Source organism: Echiichthys vipera, assembly GCF_963691815.1.
Source record: "Echiichthys vipera genome assembly, chromosome: 2".
Taxonomy (NCBI): Eukaryota; Metazoa; Chordata; class Actinopteri; order Perciformes; family Trachinidae; genus Echiichthys; species Echiichthys vipera.
Window position 1 is genome coordinate 22,178,423 of NC_139827.1, and position 15,268 is coordinate 22,193,690.

Below are 15,268 nucleotides of genomic sequence, written 5' to 3' on the forward strand. Positions count from 1 at the left end.
CGCTCTGACTATAACTGGATTGCGATTTTTGTTTAGGCTGAGTCTAATTCCTCTTCTTTTCCCTCCCACAGGTGTTTGTAAATTTCGCCAAGGACCAAAGTGACGAGGACCATTTGAAAGATCTCCAGAAACGGGACGCTGTGGTAGTGGACATTTCCAAGCTTAACTCTTTCCTCACAGACAACAAGACCAGAGAGAGCTGTGTCTGATTCTACAACATACCATCAGTGGGAGTCGCTATGCTTCGCCCACCCTCCCCCGCTCACCAGAGAATATGGACCACTAACCTGCAGGGGAGACGAACTATGTTCATTTTATCTATTTTTTAGTCTTTTTTAATTGTTATCATTTCTCAGTGGACCTGCACTTCAGTGCACAGCCTCTTGAAAAGGCAGGGACTGCAGGTATCGTGACAGACACTGAAACAATGAAAACTCAATGCAAATCAATGCAAGAAATATATATGAATATATTTAAGACTAGCAGATGTTCCTGTGAGGGTTGGAGACCGGTGCTTCTCCTTCACTAGACTGACAGTTGAACACTTGAAGCGACAGCAGGATTATAATGCTGCGCTAGACTGGAAAGCTGGTAGCCCTGCTACTCACTCAGTGGAAATGGCATCGGGATGATCGGCGGAAAAGCTCTAGCTTTTAATCCCCGTACCTAAAAGTTAGGGAGCTGTAGTCAGTGGAACTATGTATGTGCTGCAGCGTAAAACAAAACAAAAGAGTTCCTATCATTCACTGCCAACTGCTAAAAGATGAACTGACTACTTTTTTATTCAGGGTCAAAACTCTCTTCATCTCTCTTCATTACCAATCACAGTTGTTTTTCAAATGATGGTAAAAAAAAAAAAAGCATTACAATCCAATTTATTTCAATCCCAATCATACAACATATACATTTTTACTAATTAGATTTTTTTAAAGATTTAAATCTAATAGACAAACCTAACCTTTATGGAGTTTATTTCTTTGTTTGGATAATAATTAAGTCTGAAAAACAAGTTTTCTTTTTTATTTGTTGCTCTTTGTGTCCTTGACATTGTCCAGCACAGTGCCTATAATGTACCACGGTGGAGAGAGAAATCTGAGCACTCCATTAAAAACAACAGGGATGTATAAGACAGATACCAACAGTCATGAAAGCACAGAAAGGTGATTTTTGTGAGGACTGATGAAACTTGACAGTTTTTATATAAAAAAAAAAAAATAGTGCCCTTCATTGTTAAAAACAAACAAATCTCTCAATCTTGTGATTGCTTGATGTCTGTACAAGATGAGCAGTCTCCTATTCAGGCTTGTTTGCTCTCTGAAAGAGCTGAAGGCTAAGAAATGGTAGATGTGACTTCAAGAGGAACCTGAAGGATGCTAAAGGAAGTTCAATGGAAATATATACCGCATGCTTTCCACTGGGCCACACACCTGGACTACCAGCACTTCTGTGTGAGTGTGTGTGTGTCGAAGCATGCTGTCAGATCAGCTTGTAAACGGAATGGAGATTGTGCTTCATTGTTGTGCGATTACAGGAGCATATGTTTATGTGGAGTCTAAATCCAAAATTCTGTTGTACAAAAAAAAGTGATTTCTGGCGACTAGATGATTATGATTGAAAATGTCCCCGCAGGTAAAACTGTAGCTCTCATACATGGAGGAGCAAGTCTGCTTGTACGAGATCTAAATACGGTGACTTTTCCTATAACGTGTGCTTTTTATACATGCTTGTAAGAGCGCACGATGGGAGTGTTTTAGACCTGAGCCAGCACCGATGTGGATATTATGTACAGTAGAAACTTTGTGATGTCAAAAATGTTACCAGTGAAGTGAACAAACAGTATCTGTGCCAAATGGAGCTGAATATATATCTCTGATCAACCAGCAGAATACAGAGGGATGTTTTTGGAAAAGTTTAAAGTTTGATTTCAGTTCTTCATCCGTTGTCAGCAGCTCTAAACAAAAGAGCGCTTATATGTCAAATGTGTGCTTCCCTAGCGGGGTCTCGCGTCAGGTTTTCTATCTTCTAGTCATGTTGCCAAATTCTCATCTTTCTGTCTGTCCACATTAATAAGCTGCCACACTGAAGTTAACTGTACTGTCGGTAATTCACTTATTTTTTAATGTGAGGTTGAGTTACAAAATGATACTTCCAGAGCTGATCAGCAAGCCAGACTACACATGAACAGGGACCACGTTAATTAGAGTTGTGCTTGTAATGCTTTATAGTCCAAAAAAAATCGTGTCCAGGGTTTCATTTGATGACAGATTGTTATTACGAGTTCTGTATCAAGTCTCGGAACACACCAAAACCCTCTGCTAAACATGAGCACTTTATAGACTTCATAGCCTGGTGTGTCAAAGATGGAGGAGTAGGGATTTGGGTAAATTAGACATTTAAAAAAAACAAATCTCTGCACTGGAACACAGGTATAATTCAGACAAAATGAAGCTACACCACTGCATAAAAAGCCTTTGTTTGAAACTTGAACTTGAGAAGGAAGGCCTACATGTGATTGAGAGAAACTAGTGACCTAGTGAAAAGCAGAGACGAGGGAGATAAAGAGAAACATGCAGGACAGAACTACGGTGGTGATTTTTTTTTTTTCTCTTCTCATGCTCAATATTATTATTTGTTTACATTTTTAAGTATTAAACAGTTGTTTGAGTCTGTTACGCATTGTGTATAGTTACTCTTTACGTTAATGAATAAAAGTTCATACATTTTGAAAAACAAATTCTCCTGATTTGATTATTTTGCATGTTTGTGTAGTTGTGCTGTAGATACAAAAAAAGCTTGTTGTCGAATGGAAGTTTGTAGCTGACGACTGAACAAAAGAATTGTTTACTGTATGTTTGGGCATGTGTTGATGTGCGCTGATGACTATAAGTTTCTAGAGTGTGCATGCGTTTGTGTGTCTATTTTCACCTGCTGCGTTCCCACGCACACACAGACACACACACACACTCACACACACACACACACAATTATATTGCCAGAAAAAACATACACGTTCAGAGGTTTCCATCACTTTCCAGTTATTCCTCCACCAACATCATGATTGGAAGAGTTGTTTTTCTGGGACTCCTGCTCCTCTGTGTGGCTGCAGGTAACAAAGATTCTAGTTTGAGGGCTTTTATAGATTAACATGAACATATGAAACATACAGTGCCAATTTAAACTGTTCTCCACCATTGAAAGTTTTATTGACTTAAACATTTGTGTCAAATGAGATTTGAAATTTGAAACATAAAATACAAATAATTTCATAGGCACTGTACTGATTTTTGTATACTCACAATTAGAGATATCAAATATGTAAAATCAGTAACTAAAAGTAATTAAGTACATTAACTCAATTACTCTACTTAAGTACAATTTTGAGGTACTTGTAATCCAACTGCTCTACACGTATTAAATAACTTTAGTTGTTGATGATTATGATGATGAATTTTGCAGATTCAGATTATTTATGCAAAATATCACCAACTAACAAATTATGATGTATTTATATGGACTATACTACCCTGCAATACACAAACTCCTTAAAAAGAAATCCACTTTTACCAGCTGCTACATTACAATAATGACAACATGAATGCGTCACAATTATTATTCAGCAATCTAACATATATAATCCTGCAAAATGAGTGCTTTTACTTTTGGTGCTTTAAGTTATTTTGATGCAAATACATTTGTACTTTTACTGAAAGAAGATTTTGAATGCAGAATATTTTTACACTGTAGTATTACTTTTACTGAAGTAAAAGATGGAAATCGTTTTTGTGCGTGTGTGCGTGTGTGTGTGTGTGTGTGTGTGTATGTCAGTGTTAGTAATGGTTGTAATAATAATATACTCGTAATTATAGTGTATTAACAATAATAACTTACTACATTAAAATGTATCAGGCAGAATACTGTAGTTATATTTCATGTAGTTATATGCAGTTTTGTTTTTCAGTATTAGTTGGGTAGGTCATGTTTTTGCATGTAAGCAGGAATTTGTGACTTATTGATTTAATTATTATACTTTTATGGTTTAAGAGGTCATCCGCTTTCTTTCCAGATGCTGAGGACTCTGGACTCCTGAGAAAGGTATGTGTGTGTGTTAATATGACATAGTAATGAAAATGAATGATGACAATGAATTGTGTTATTGAAGGAGTTTAAACATGTATTATGGTGAATGTGAATGAGCTTTCTAATGAGGTCATGAAAGAAGTCACACCATGTCCCGTGTGTATCTCCGGCCAGCCTTCCTGTCCTGAGCTGGGGGAGATTATGGCGTGCCCTCTGAACCTCGCTCCTGTGTGTGGCAGCGATGGAAACACCTATGCCAACGAGTGTACCCTGTGTGTCCAGAGACAGTGAGTACACACAGCTGCTTTACTCTCATGGCATTCACACATTAAGCTCAACATCATCCAAGGCTACTTGACTGGAGGAAAAAGTGCTGGAGTTGCCCTCTGGTGGTGGATACATTTATAGACCACAGGCACAACACTGAACCCTGATAGGCTGCCAGAGCTGATTCAATGACTGGAATATTAACAGTTTCTCTGATCAAAGCCAAGAAACACCTTGACATAATTTTATATTTTTGCTTATTCTGAGTTTGTTCTTTCAGTCAGTAAGTGTTTTACATATTAGTGTTCAGTGGAACCCATTATTTATTCCTGGTTTCTTGTTGAACCAGGACATTTTGTTGTTGTTTTTTATCTGAAAAGTTGTATTGGAGCATTGTATGTTTTGGAGCCCAAATAGCCGTTTACCGTTTCCTCAGTGAATAACAGTCATGTATTGGATATAGTCCTGGACATTTTTTAGTAGACAATCTAACAATAAAATAATTTGGTGCTCTCTTTATTTTTTTGTCAATTTTACCTCTGAGAGTAAATATCAAATTGTTATTGGTAAATGGACAACCCAAGCCGTCAGTATATGAAAGACTGCAGTCATTTACTTAAAAAGTAAAATTTGTATTACTCACTGCAAAGACTATCACACACACACACACTGCGCTCTTGGTGTCTCTGCATCGTCGTTTAAAGACAGTTTCTGAAGACAGGCTGTGTGCATTTCTCTGTTGATTGAGTGTTTTGATGCTTTCACGGTATTTATATGGTACCTTGATCTGCTTCATAATAAAACAGATGTGGAAAGTTGAACTAAATTTCAGCTGAGCAAAACAGAATGACTCACAGCCATGTTATGTTATGATCTTCTCTGCAGAACCACTAAGATGGACATCTTAATTACCAAAGAGGAGAGCTGCTGACCTGCGCAGGGGATGATGTCACCATTGACCAATCATGGATCTGTGAAACCACAGTTATGTTTGTGTAATAACAATGGGTAATAAATGTCTATCAGCAGTAAAAAAAATCTTCAGAAATGTTCTCTTCTTTATCAATGAATCCCAAATCCCTAACAAGTAAACAGGAAAAGGAAGCTTGTAAATCTTCTATTTTATTTTATTTTTTTTACATACCTGATGATACAAGGGAAGGAAAGAGAGTGGATTTAGGTAACATATGGTAATGTGAAAACATTCCTATGTAAAGTGAAAAAGTGAAGGCAGGAGGTGAATGATCGGTCGGTTATCTCCGTGGGAGAGGCAAATATTTACACTCTTATACTGAGTAGCACAGTGGTCAGTAATGTTCAGGTGTGTGTGTGTGTGTGTGTGTGTGTGTGTGTGTGTGTGTGTGTGTGTGTGTGTGTGTGTGTGTGTGTGTGTGTGTGTGTGTGTGTGTGTGTGTGTGTGTGTGTGTGTGTGTGTGTGTGTGTGTGTGTGCGTGTGTGTGTGTGTGTGAGCAAACGCAAGGTTGAAAGAAGCACAGAGCAACACCCTCGGTGGGAGGACATTAAAAAAAACAGAAATAAAGTGTTGAATCCTGAGTTCAAAGGTCAAATGTGTGAGTCACATGGTTGAAACCAAGGAAAGTTGAATGCAGGAAGCGGAGAAGTGGTATCAGTGCAGTCACTTCCCTCATCTTTACGGCAGATCAGGAACAAAGCTTTCTGTAATGAAGTTAACTGTCTTACCAATGATGATAAGAAACCAATCTGTGTAAGTACAAACTACAAATAGTCTGCACACTGCTACTGCTTATGATACTATGCTTTACTGTGTTAACAGCTGTTTGCCAGCCGGGCTATGTTAACGCTAACAAGTTTAGATTAACAACCTGATGCTGGCTGTTCAAGCCAGAGCAACAGTAAACCTGAACCTGAGTTTTCTGATACATAACGAACGCATATGCAGCATTAATGATCTTGATTTGGTCGCTTTACTTCACTTTTGTCAGTGTTGGAAGAAGTACTCAGATCTTTTACTCATGTAAACATAGCAACACATCAGTGTAGAAAAAGCAAAAGGTCTAAGTACTAATGCAGAATTTCTCATTACAGAGTAATATACGGTATATTAATGTATTGTCTTATTCTTTACTATACTGCTGGGTAACTTGTGAGTTTCACAAAGGGATCAGTGATTGCTGTTGTTTCCCTATGCTCTATCGTGCTTTGAGTCTCTATAGTTATAGATTAGTTACATCCTGTGTTGCCACTGTTTGTCCAGGGTCTCCACAGTTCAGGACTGTGAAAATGGAATCTCTATGGATCACTTCCTGCACCTTTCTCTCATACCAGCAGTAAGTTGTCCATCTGTTTAACCTGGAATATTATTATATTTGGCTGGACAACTCCAGAAAGGTTGACAAACTCATTGGCTTCCCATAACTTCCTACAGATGCAATGTTTTTTTTCTTTTTCCTTTATTGTGACTGTCCTTTGAAAACCATGTATTTCTAATGTCAAGAAAGCAGATACGATTTCAATTGATTCAATGTGTTTTTAAATGGTTGGCTAAATGGTAAATGGTTGAATAGTTTAAGTTTAAGGAAGAAGAAGAGTTTCCTCTATCAGAAACATTTCACCTCTCAGTTTTATTAAAGAATTTCAAATCACAAAATTTGGAGATTCTTGCTTTTCACCAGACAGCAAGAAAAACAGATTTAGCAGTATGTGGCAATGCCATGTGCAGGTCATTTTATTAAGTCTGAGAAATTATATATGTACTTAATAGAGGATGTCTATATAGAATAAGTACATTACACAACACAACCAAGAACTGCAGCACAACGCATAGGGCCAGTGGTGGATTAAGGTGGGCATGGGCCCCTAGGCTACTGATTATTTGGGCCCCCCACATTATTAATCATGCTTTATCAGAAAAAAAAACCGCTAGAACAGAAGAAGAGTCCGCAGCCTTGGAAAATCCTGTCAATTTAGTAGTAGAATTTTCTTTAGCAGATCTTGTTCCTGTTGTTCTTTCAGTCGTTTATTTCTCTCGTCCACATGATGGCAGCTGATTGGGTAAATGTGTCCCATATCTATCCAATCAGTGAGTTAATGTTTTTTAATGTTTCTTAGGGCCCCAATAGGAGGCAAGTTTTTAATGAGGTAAATTGAGAAAAATAGTCTGGCCAATCCGGGGCCCCTGCACACCTGGGGCCCCTAGACTGCAGCCTAGGCCAGCCTGTGCATTAATCCACCTCTGCATAGGGCCTACCTCTAGCTAATAAACAGATAGGTAGGCTACAGCAGCTTGAATAAAACTACTTTGATGGCAGACTTGCCAGTTCAAGTCCTTATTTTTACAAGATGTCTCCTAAATTCAGTGGATTTGTTAAATGTATATTGATTTCTTATCTTCCAGGTGTTGATTACAGGAGTGCTCTCATTCCTTCAGAAGAGAGCCCAGAGATTGGCCATCGATCACAAATTGCCCTTCCTCGGGGGACGTTTTGCAATTGTGGTGTAAGTCAATAGAGCCCAAACAACTAATGTCAAGAGGCAATTAGGAAAGTGCTTTTTTGGTTTCACAAAGGAACACTGGTCCTGAGTGAAAGGCAAGTGTTTGGTTGTGTTTAAAGTCATGTGTTTATACACCGTATATATACAGTATATATACGGTGTGTATATATATATATGCCATATCTTTATATCAGTTTATTTTCAGCAGCCCCATCAGTAATATGGCTTAGTTGTTGTTTGTGATATTTTGTCATTACCCAGGCCTTTGGACACTATAGGCAGCCTCAGTAATCGTTGGTCCTACGGGTTTGCATTTGGCGCCGTGTCCTCCAGCGTCCTGCTGCTCTTCTCTGAACGTTACATCCCCTTTACTGTCCCGGCCTGGGCCAGAGGTACTCCGACTGTTTTCCAGGCTCTATATTCATTCCTGTTTACCTAGCAGATACAGGAAATAAAAACACTGACTGATCTGATGTTTCCTTATTATTCTCCTCAGCTATAGTGTACCTGGTTGGAGCTTTAGAGGTGGGCCTAGTCTATTTCCCTTTCTTTGCCTGTCTGTCCACACCTTTCAGAGCGGCTGGGTCTGTGCTGGGAATATTTTACTCCCTGTCCTGGTAAATGTATATGTCACAAAATGTGGATAAGTACAGCAAAGAGTTTCTTTCACAAGTTTGTGTCTTTATAAGATATTATAAAAGCATGCAAAAAAAAACAACATCTGAAATATATAAAAGATTGAGCTGAAGATGGACGGATGAATGAGTTGTTCTGACCCCTTAGAAAATCGATTATGTATTATTGGTTCTTTTTTAGGATCATCGTTACTATCTGGGATGCATTCACCTGTCCCAATGGTAAGGTAGGTGAGTACTTAACCCATTGTGAAAGCTATTGTAAATGTAATGTGTTTATGTGGCTTCCACCAAGGAACCAGTCTCTTTCAACACCTAAATAAATAAGGCCCTAAATAAACAGCCTGAAATGCATTTGTTAGGAAGAGTTGCCTGTTGTTATTTAGCTGAAATTCCACGGAAAATCAATGAATGACTTTGTATGTGTGTGGTTCTAAAGATTTTGGGTAAATACCAGAAGGTGATTGTCCAGTGGCCCTGCATCCTCTCCCTCATTTTCCTCTTGGGACGATTTGTCTACATGCTGGTTAAAGCTGTTCGAATACATCTGCAAGTGGAACAGGAGGTCAGCATGCCAAATATGTAAACTTATTGAAATAATTCTTGCTGTTAAGGTCCAATAGTGTTTTTATAATGCCATGGTATAGCACCTCAACCTGTTTTATGAAAAAATAAAAAAATAGATGGAAATCTCACTTTTCACAATATAGGACCTTTAAGAATATATAAACATTGTTTTGGTGGGATTTTGCCCTCCCTTCCAGTAGGTTCTGCAGTGATTTTGTAACATTTTTCCTGAATTTTCTGATTAATAAACTGTGTGTGACTATGAATCTGTTGCCAGGACCCTGAAGAGCTGATTGGACAGCACCAGGTGCAACATGTTAAGAGACTCCTGAGGAAAACACCTGCACACAGGTAGAATACGCATGCACACGTGCAACATGCAGAGATGCAATTTGATATTTCCAGAGTGAGATGAGAATGTGCAGAAACAATCCCATCTATCTAAGTGACGTTATTGTTGTGTGGTAATGCACTTAAATGCATACTGTCTTCAAGTCCAGTTTGGTGTATTCAGGTGCTGCTGGTAGGCTCCAGTACCCAAGATTTGGGAGTCAGCTTCTTGACTGCAGTGATACTATGATAAATGTGTTGGGAATGTCACTTAGTACTTAATAATGATCCCAACTGCCACAAAACTAGCTACAGTATCAGAATTCAGATAGCCCTTAAAGGCAGCAGCATCCATTTATAGATACACACACACACACACACACACACACACACACACACACACACACACACACACACACACACACACACACACACACACATGGTTTGGACCCTCCTTTCTCTTTTGCAGTAAGCCTCTCAGCTGGTTCCAGAGCAGAGTGTATGAGTGGGACCCCCACTTTAAGTTCCCCAACAGGATCATCGGCACCGTCATTATATCCCTCATCGGCCTATATACCGTACAGCAAGACATCTCTTATGTTAAATTATGTAAAATCAAATGTGTCTCATCCATGCACAATGTTTTGGAAAACCACACAAACAACTTTTAATAATTTGTCTTTTTTTCCTTCCTATAGATGACCCTGGCAGATTATAGTCTCAGTAATGTGGCTTTTGACCAAGTAGACAGGTGGAAGAATACACTAAAATATCTGGTTACTTCTTGTAACCAGACTGAAGCTCTGGGAGCCATGATACCACAGCTGGAAGAATTCATCGACGTGGCTAGGAGTGAGTTGGTCTGCTCACCCCTGACATTCTGTGTGACTTAATGCCCCATTCCTATGTATGGTGGACATTGGACAGGTTTTGGGAACATCTACACCAACTCCATAGCTCCATTTCACACAGGGTTAACCCAAGGTTAACCAAAAATAGTCCTGGAACATATAAGTAATGTTAACATTCTCACAACCTTAGCCCTGGGTTTAGCTGTTTAATTCAAGGCTAACCCTACTCTGGAGCTGAAGCTTTTTTGGCCCCAAGCTAACAACACCTTTCCTTAGCCTTGGGCTAGGTGAAGTGTGAAAAGCCTATAAGTAAAGTTGTTGTTATTTATTTTATTCCAGAGTCTTGGCTAGCTACCACCATCTTTGCTAGTCTCAACTCTGTAGCCTACTGCTTCCATGTCTTGGCATGTTACAGGTAATAGCTTTAAGAATATCTGAAACATACAATATGTGTTTTTTTTAAAAAGAATATAAACTGATTTAGTTTACATGAAGTAAGCTGAAATTTCCCAAGCAATTATCACAATAACAAAAAAGCCCATAGATGAGTGACATGGGGTATTGTCACCATAGAAAACACTTGAAGAGGCTGTGGAAAGGGCAGAAGGGGTTTCTTCCTGAGAAGTTTCACAACCCTAGCTCTGCTGTCAGCGTAGTAAGTAACACACACACACACACACACACACACACGTACACATACACATACACATACACATACACATACACATACACACACACACACACAGTCTTCAGTTTACACTAGACTCAAAACCAGCATTCACAAGTGGGACATTCGCCCCAGTTTAATTGTTCTATGGACATGATGTGTGTGTCACAGTGTATAATCTACTTTTTTTGGGTCCTCATATTGTAAACCACATGGCCACTGCACCCCACTAGCAGGTTATATCTACATGTGTGAGCGCCTGCACCTCATTTTAATTGGCCTCTTATTTTATTGCATTTAAAACATCATCATCATATATTTAAAACATGTTTTGTATTTCAATTTTCACAGGCTTCCATTGCCAGATACTCTGGTTGGCAAATAGCGTTTACACTGTGGGGTAAGATCTTCACCTCTTGAGATACAGGAAGAACTGACATGTACTGCATGCTTTGCTTTGAATACAAAAACAGCAGCTGAACCCGAAACGTGTTCCCCTGCTGTTTCTGAAAAGTGAGATGGTTACAGAAGTTTGTTGGGGAAGACAGGGAGCTTTAGGCATTAACTAACTTTTAAGTATCCAAGCCCATATAATGGCTGCAAGTAAATAAGTTGAACTCATTTTAGGGGTGTCGGTCAGTAAAACTTGAGATAAAAATCCAGCTAAGACCTAGTCGTTAGAAGCCAAACGGCTATATTTAGGAGTGATGCGTGGATGGATCTGCATTTCTGTTACTGTCCTATCACACAGAAAATAATAGTTCCACTTCATGAGTAAACATGAAGACAAGCGACATACATATGGAGATTATGTGAAATAATTTAATGTTTCTCATGTATTTTCTCTTTGAGGTTACCTGATTGTCCATTTTGTCCACTTCCTGTTTGCCCTGCTTTTGGTCTATGTGCTGGTTCTTCCCATACAGCATGGAAAAGCAGTGACAATGCTCACCAACCTGGGGATTATTCTGTAAGGCTGCTTTCCCTGTGGTTATGGATCTATTATGGCATATAAATGGATCACTAGATTGACTTTTCCCCCCTGTGTCTCTCAGTTTGACTATCAGTCTGGTCATTGCTCTGGTGATTCTCCAGGTATTTCTGGTTCAGATCTTCTTCCTTCAGGACAAACTGTCTCCTACTGATAAACACAAACCTCTGGCCCTCAACAACAGGTGGATATTTTCCAATACACTGTACTTAGTACGTAAGCATGGGTCATAGGGTCATTTACCTTACCAGCAAACTCTGACTGTTGGAAGGGGAAGTGCTGGTGATAAAGGCCAAAAGAGCAACAGCATTGCATTATTAGTTATGTATTGTTTGAGGACATTATGTGATGGTGAAGCCATAAAAGTTGAACTTACAAGCAGATACAGAATTTATACAGATATGTGAAGTTGTTTTACAGTGTCCATTCCCATATGTCAAATGTTAATAGGAGAATCTAATAGAATTTTAAGTTAATCTCTTAACTTAAAATCACAGTTTCTCTTCCCCCTCTTCAGGAAGGCGTTCCACTGCTTCAACTACTTCTTCTTTTTCTACAATGTGGTGATGGGGATCAGTAACTGCATAATGCGGTTGCTGTGCAGCATTGTGATGGGAACGTGGCTGGTCTCCCGCATAGACCGGACCATTATGCAGAGAGGATATGAAACTATGGATGCCGGTAAGCTTAGTATTTACCGAGACATGTGAGACAGTCTTAGGAGAGTTTAAAGTCTAACATATTTAGCACCATAGAATGTCACATCCAAACCTCTATATCTCGATATGACCCAAAATTATTATTATCATTGTTATTATTTGATCCTGGTGTGGTTCCTTAGGGTCATATTATAGATCCTTGAAGAATATTTTCTATCCAGTAGATGGCAGCATTTCACAAAGCATCAGGGGAGTTTTTTTGTCATTGTTTTTCCATATTGTTAAAAGTACTATAAATGAATGGTGTGTTGTGTTTCTTGCATGTTCCAGGCTACAGTACTTGGATTGGGATGATTTTTGCTGACCACTATCATAACAATCCAGTTATGGTGTGTTTCTGCCAGCTGCTGGTCTCTAACACGCTGGATAGACACTCTGCATCTGCATACTCCACATTCAGCAATGTGCCATCTGGTCTGTAGTATATATGTGTGTGTGTGTGTGTGTGTGTGTGTGTGTGTGTGTGTTTGTGTCTGTCTGTCTGTGTGTGTGTGTGTGTGTGTGTGTGTATGTGTGTGTGTGTGTGGGTGTGTCTTTGTAGCTCTTGCATGAACAATCATCGACTAAATAACTACTGCTTCCACCTGTCAAGTAACTAAGATGCACCACAGTATCTTCTTTAAAATGACCTATTAAAATGCACTTTATTGCATTTATGCAGTTTTATTTGGTTCTGCACAAATGTATACTGTATGTTTGCAGAATTTGTCTTTTGTTATTATTATTTTTTTTGTGCATTTGTTTCATCATTATTTATTTTTGTTAATTTCCAGTTTATTAACTTGTAACTTTTTTCCAGAATCTCCTGTGAATAGCCGGGCCAGGAGGCGTTGGATGTTGTTTTATACCTTACTGAAAAACCCTCATCTGATCCTGCTCAGGAAGCACCACCCCACCTCATCTTCATCATTACTCACATCATCATCTCCCAAATCAGAAAAGGTGGCGCAGGCTTGCGTCATGGCAACACAGAGCCGCAAAGCAGAGTCACAGACACCACCAGAGATCATTGTCACATCAGTAGACTGTTAAATAAATATGGGTCGGAATCCAAAATTGTTTGTGTGTCGTTAAGTGGTGGATCTCCATGTAGAAGGAGTAACATGGCGCTTTCAATGTAATTTTTAAAAAATGGCATCTGACGGACAAGATACAACAATATTAAGCAATTATTAGACTACTCTATCAGCTCAGTAGGCACATTTATTTTAGCTTAGTAATGTAATCATGTTGGATTGGATTTAAAGAAACAGTGGGGACCTGTATTACAGACTGATTGTATGGGTTAAGTTTAAGGTATTTTAATTTGTAAATTATTTTCTGGTAAATGTCAGTTTTTATCCACTCTTGTCTACAGAGTTCCGTCATTTGTTCATTCCATAGATAGACTGTATAATAGAGAGACTATGGTTTGTGTACTGCCTGTATCTGTTAACTGTGAACCTTTATACATAGTCACAATAATCAAGCATTTATTCTACAAATGGATGTGGAGCACAGCTGACCATTGTTCTGTCTAACAAACACTATTTATTTGATTAAAATCAAGTGAGTCACACCACACAGTCGTTCTGCAGGTTTGTGTTGTAAGATCTAGTCTAGGTTATAAATGTTTATTCAAAGCTGTTAATCATATGGTGGCATTCCATGGAGGCCTGGTAGTTTGTAGAGCTCCTACATTTGGCCTACAGTTGGAATGGTAGGATTTCCGACAATGGTAAAGGCAGCATGTTATGAGTACGACGCATACGGTCTATGGTACGACGCACGTTACTTTGGATGCTAAGCATTCCGACGGCACGTAAAAGCAGCATTGTTTCGCCTTTTAGCTAAAAATAATATCCAACGACCGATTTCTGCCAAATTGACTTGTTGAAAACCTAAAGTGATGCATTGGGATGATTACATAAATGCTTGTTAGATAAATGTTATGAATATATGATCAGTATTATACAACCGGTAGTGACCTTTTGAACTCGTGGGCGTTGACGTGCACGTGACTTTGTGTTCAGCGACGCTGAAGATTCTACTGCAGTTTGGCTAGCTATTTAAAATTAGCGTTACAGGTAAAGCAACACTTGTTTAAACATATTTATCGGCCATTAAACTTGAGCTAAATTCATTGCACATTGCAAATAATTTTGTCTGGTTGATTAAATGTTAATTGTTGGCCGAGTAACATACTTTATTTTACCGCTAGTTAGCTTCTAATGAACAATTAGCCATTAGCTAGCGACCACACTGTTTATGTCTCGGCCTTTGATTGAATAGCGTTATCTGACCAGACCTTTCGTCTCCATGGAGATCATTTCGTTTTTCACTTTTATAATGTTGCTTGAATGTATGGGTAGGTTGAAGATCTAAAATCTTGCTTGGATATTGTAGCGGGCAGTGACCTAGTTTTTAGTTAACGTTAGCCATGTTGTTGGTTGGGGTTTGAGCAAAGCCTCACATTTCAAATCGTTTTTTGGAGAAACAATATGGCGGAGGCCAAAATCCTGAGTCAAAGCCCCCAAACTACATGGTTACATGTTTTTAAATTGGTGCTGTACTATGGCTACCACTATATCACAATCTTAAACGTTGATACAATACTAATACTTGATGCCAATTGGCAAAAAGAAAAAAAATAGTCCTTGGACACATAGTAGGATAATGTTTTTATTTTATTTTTAACAACCTGGACCCAA

At 38.8% G+C, this 15,268-nt stretch overlaps 3 protein-coding genes across 4 annotated transcripts in view; all 3 read left to right on the top strand.

The window, feature by feature from the left end:
* LOC310961311 (phospholipid-transporting ATPase ABCA1-like) overlaps positions 1–2,727 on the top strand; it is a 39,436-nt gene extending 36,709 nt beyond the window's left edge. For both annotated transcript variants that reach the window (XM_083933336.1, XM_083933337.1), the window contains exon 49: positions 72–2,727. In XM_083933336.1, coding sequence (XP_083789462.1) covers positions 72–209 — 138 coding nt within the window. In that variant the 3' untranslated portion in view covers positions 210–2,727. The remainder of the gene's footprint in view (positions 1–71) is intronic.
* Positions 2,728–3,054: 327 nt separating this feature from the next.
* spink4 (serine peptidase inhibitor, Kazal type 4) lies at positions 3,055–5,275 on the top strand (the record flags this gene model as incomplete). The annotated part of the gene is made up of 4 exons (XM_083938747.1): positions 3,055–3,106; positions 4,064–4,092; positions 4,252–4,364; positions 5,230–5,275. 4 exons carry the CDS (start codon positions 3,055–3,057, stop codon positions 5,273–5,275), a joined length of 240 nt encoding a protein of 79 aa, XP_083794873.1.
* Positions 5,276–5,657: 382 nt separating this feature from the next.
* stra6l (STRA6-like) lies at positions 5,658–13,610 on the top strand (the record flags this gene model as incomplete). Its single annotated transcript, XM_083926394.1, has 18 exons — positions 5,658–5,665; positions 6,581–6,653; positions 7,721–7,821; positions 8,080–8,210; positions 8,315–8,435; positions 8,635–8,680; positions 8,893–9,018; positions 9,298–9,371; positions 9,820–9,928; positions 10,049–10,202; positions 10,541–10,616; positions 10,775–10,856; positions 11,220–11,268; positions 11,721–11,838; positions 11,924–12,043; positions 12,377–12,540; positions 12,849–12,992; positions 13,378–13,610. 18 exons carry the CDS (start codon positions 5,658–5,660, stop codon positions 13,608–13,610), a joined length of 1,929 nt encoding a protein of 642 aa, XP_083782520.1.
* Between the last annotated feature and the right edge of the window lie 1,658 nt (positions 13,611–15,268).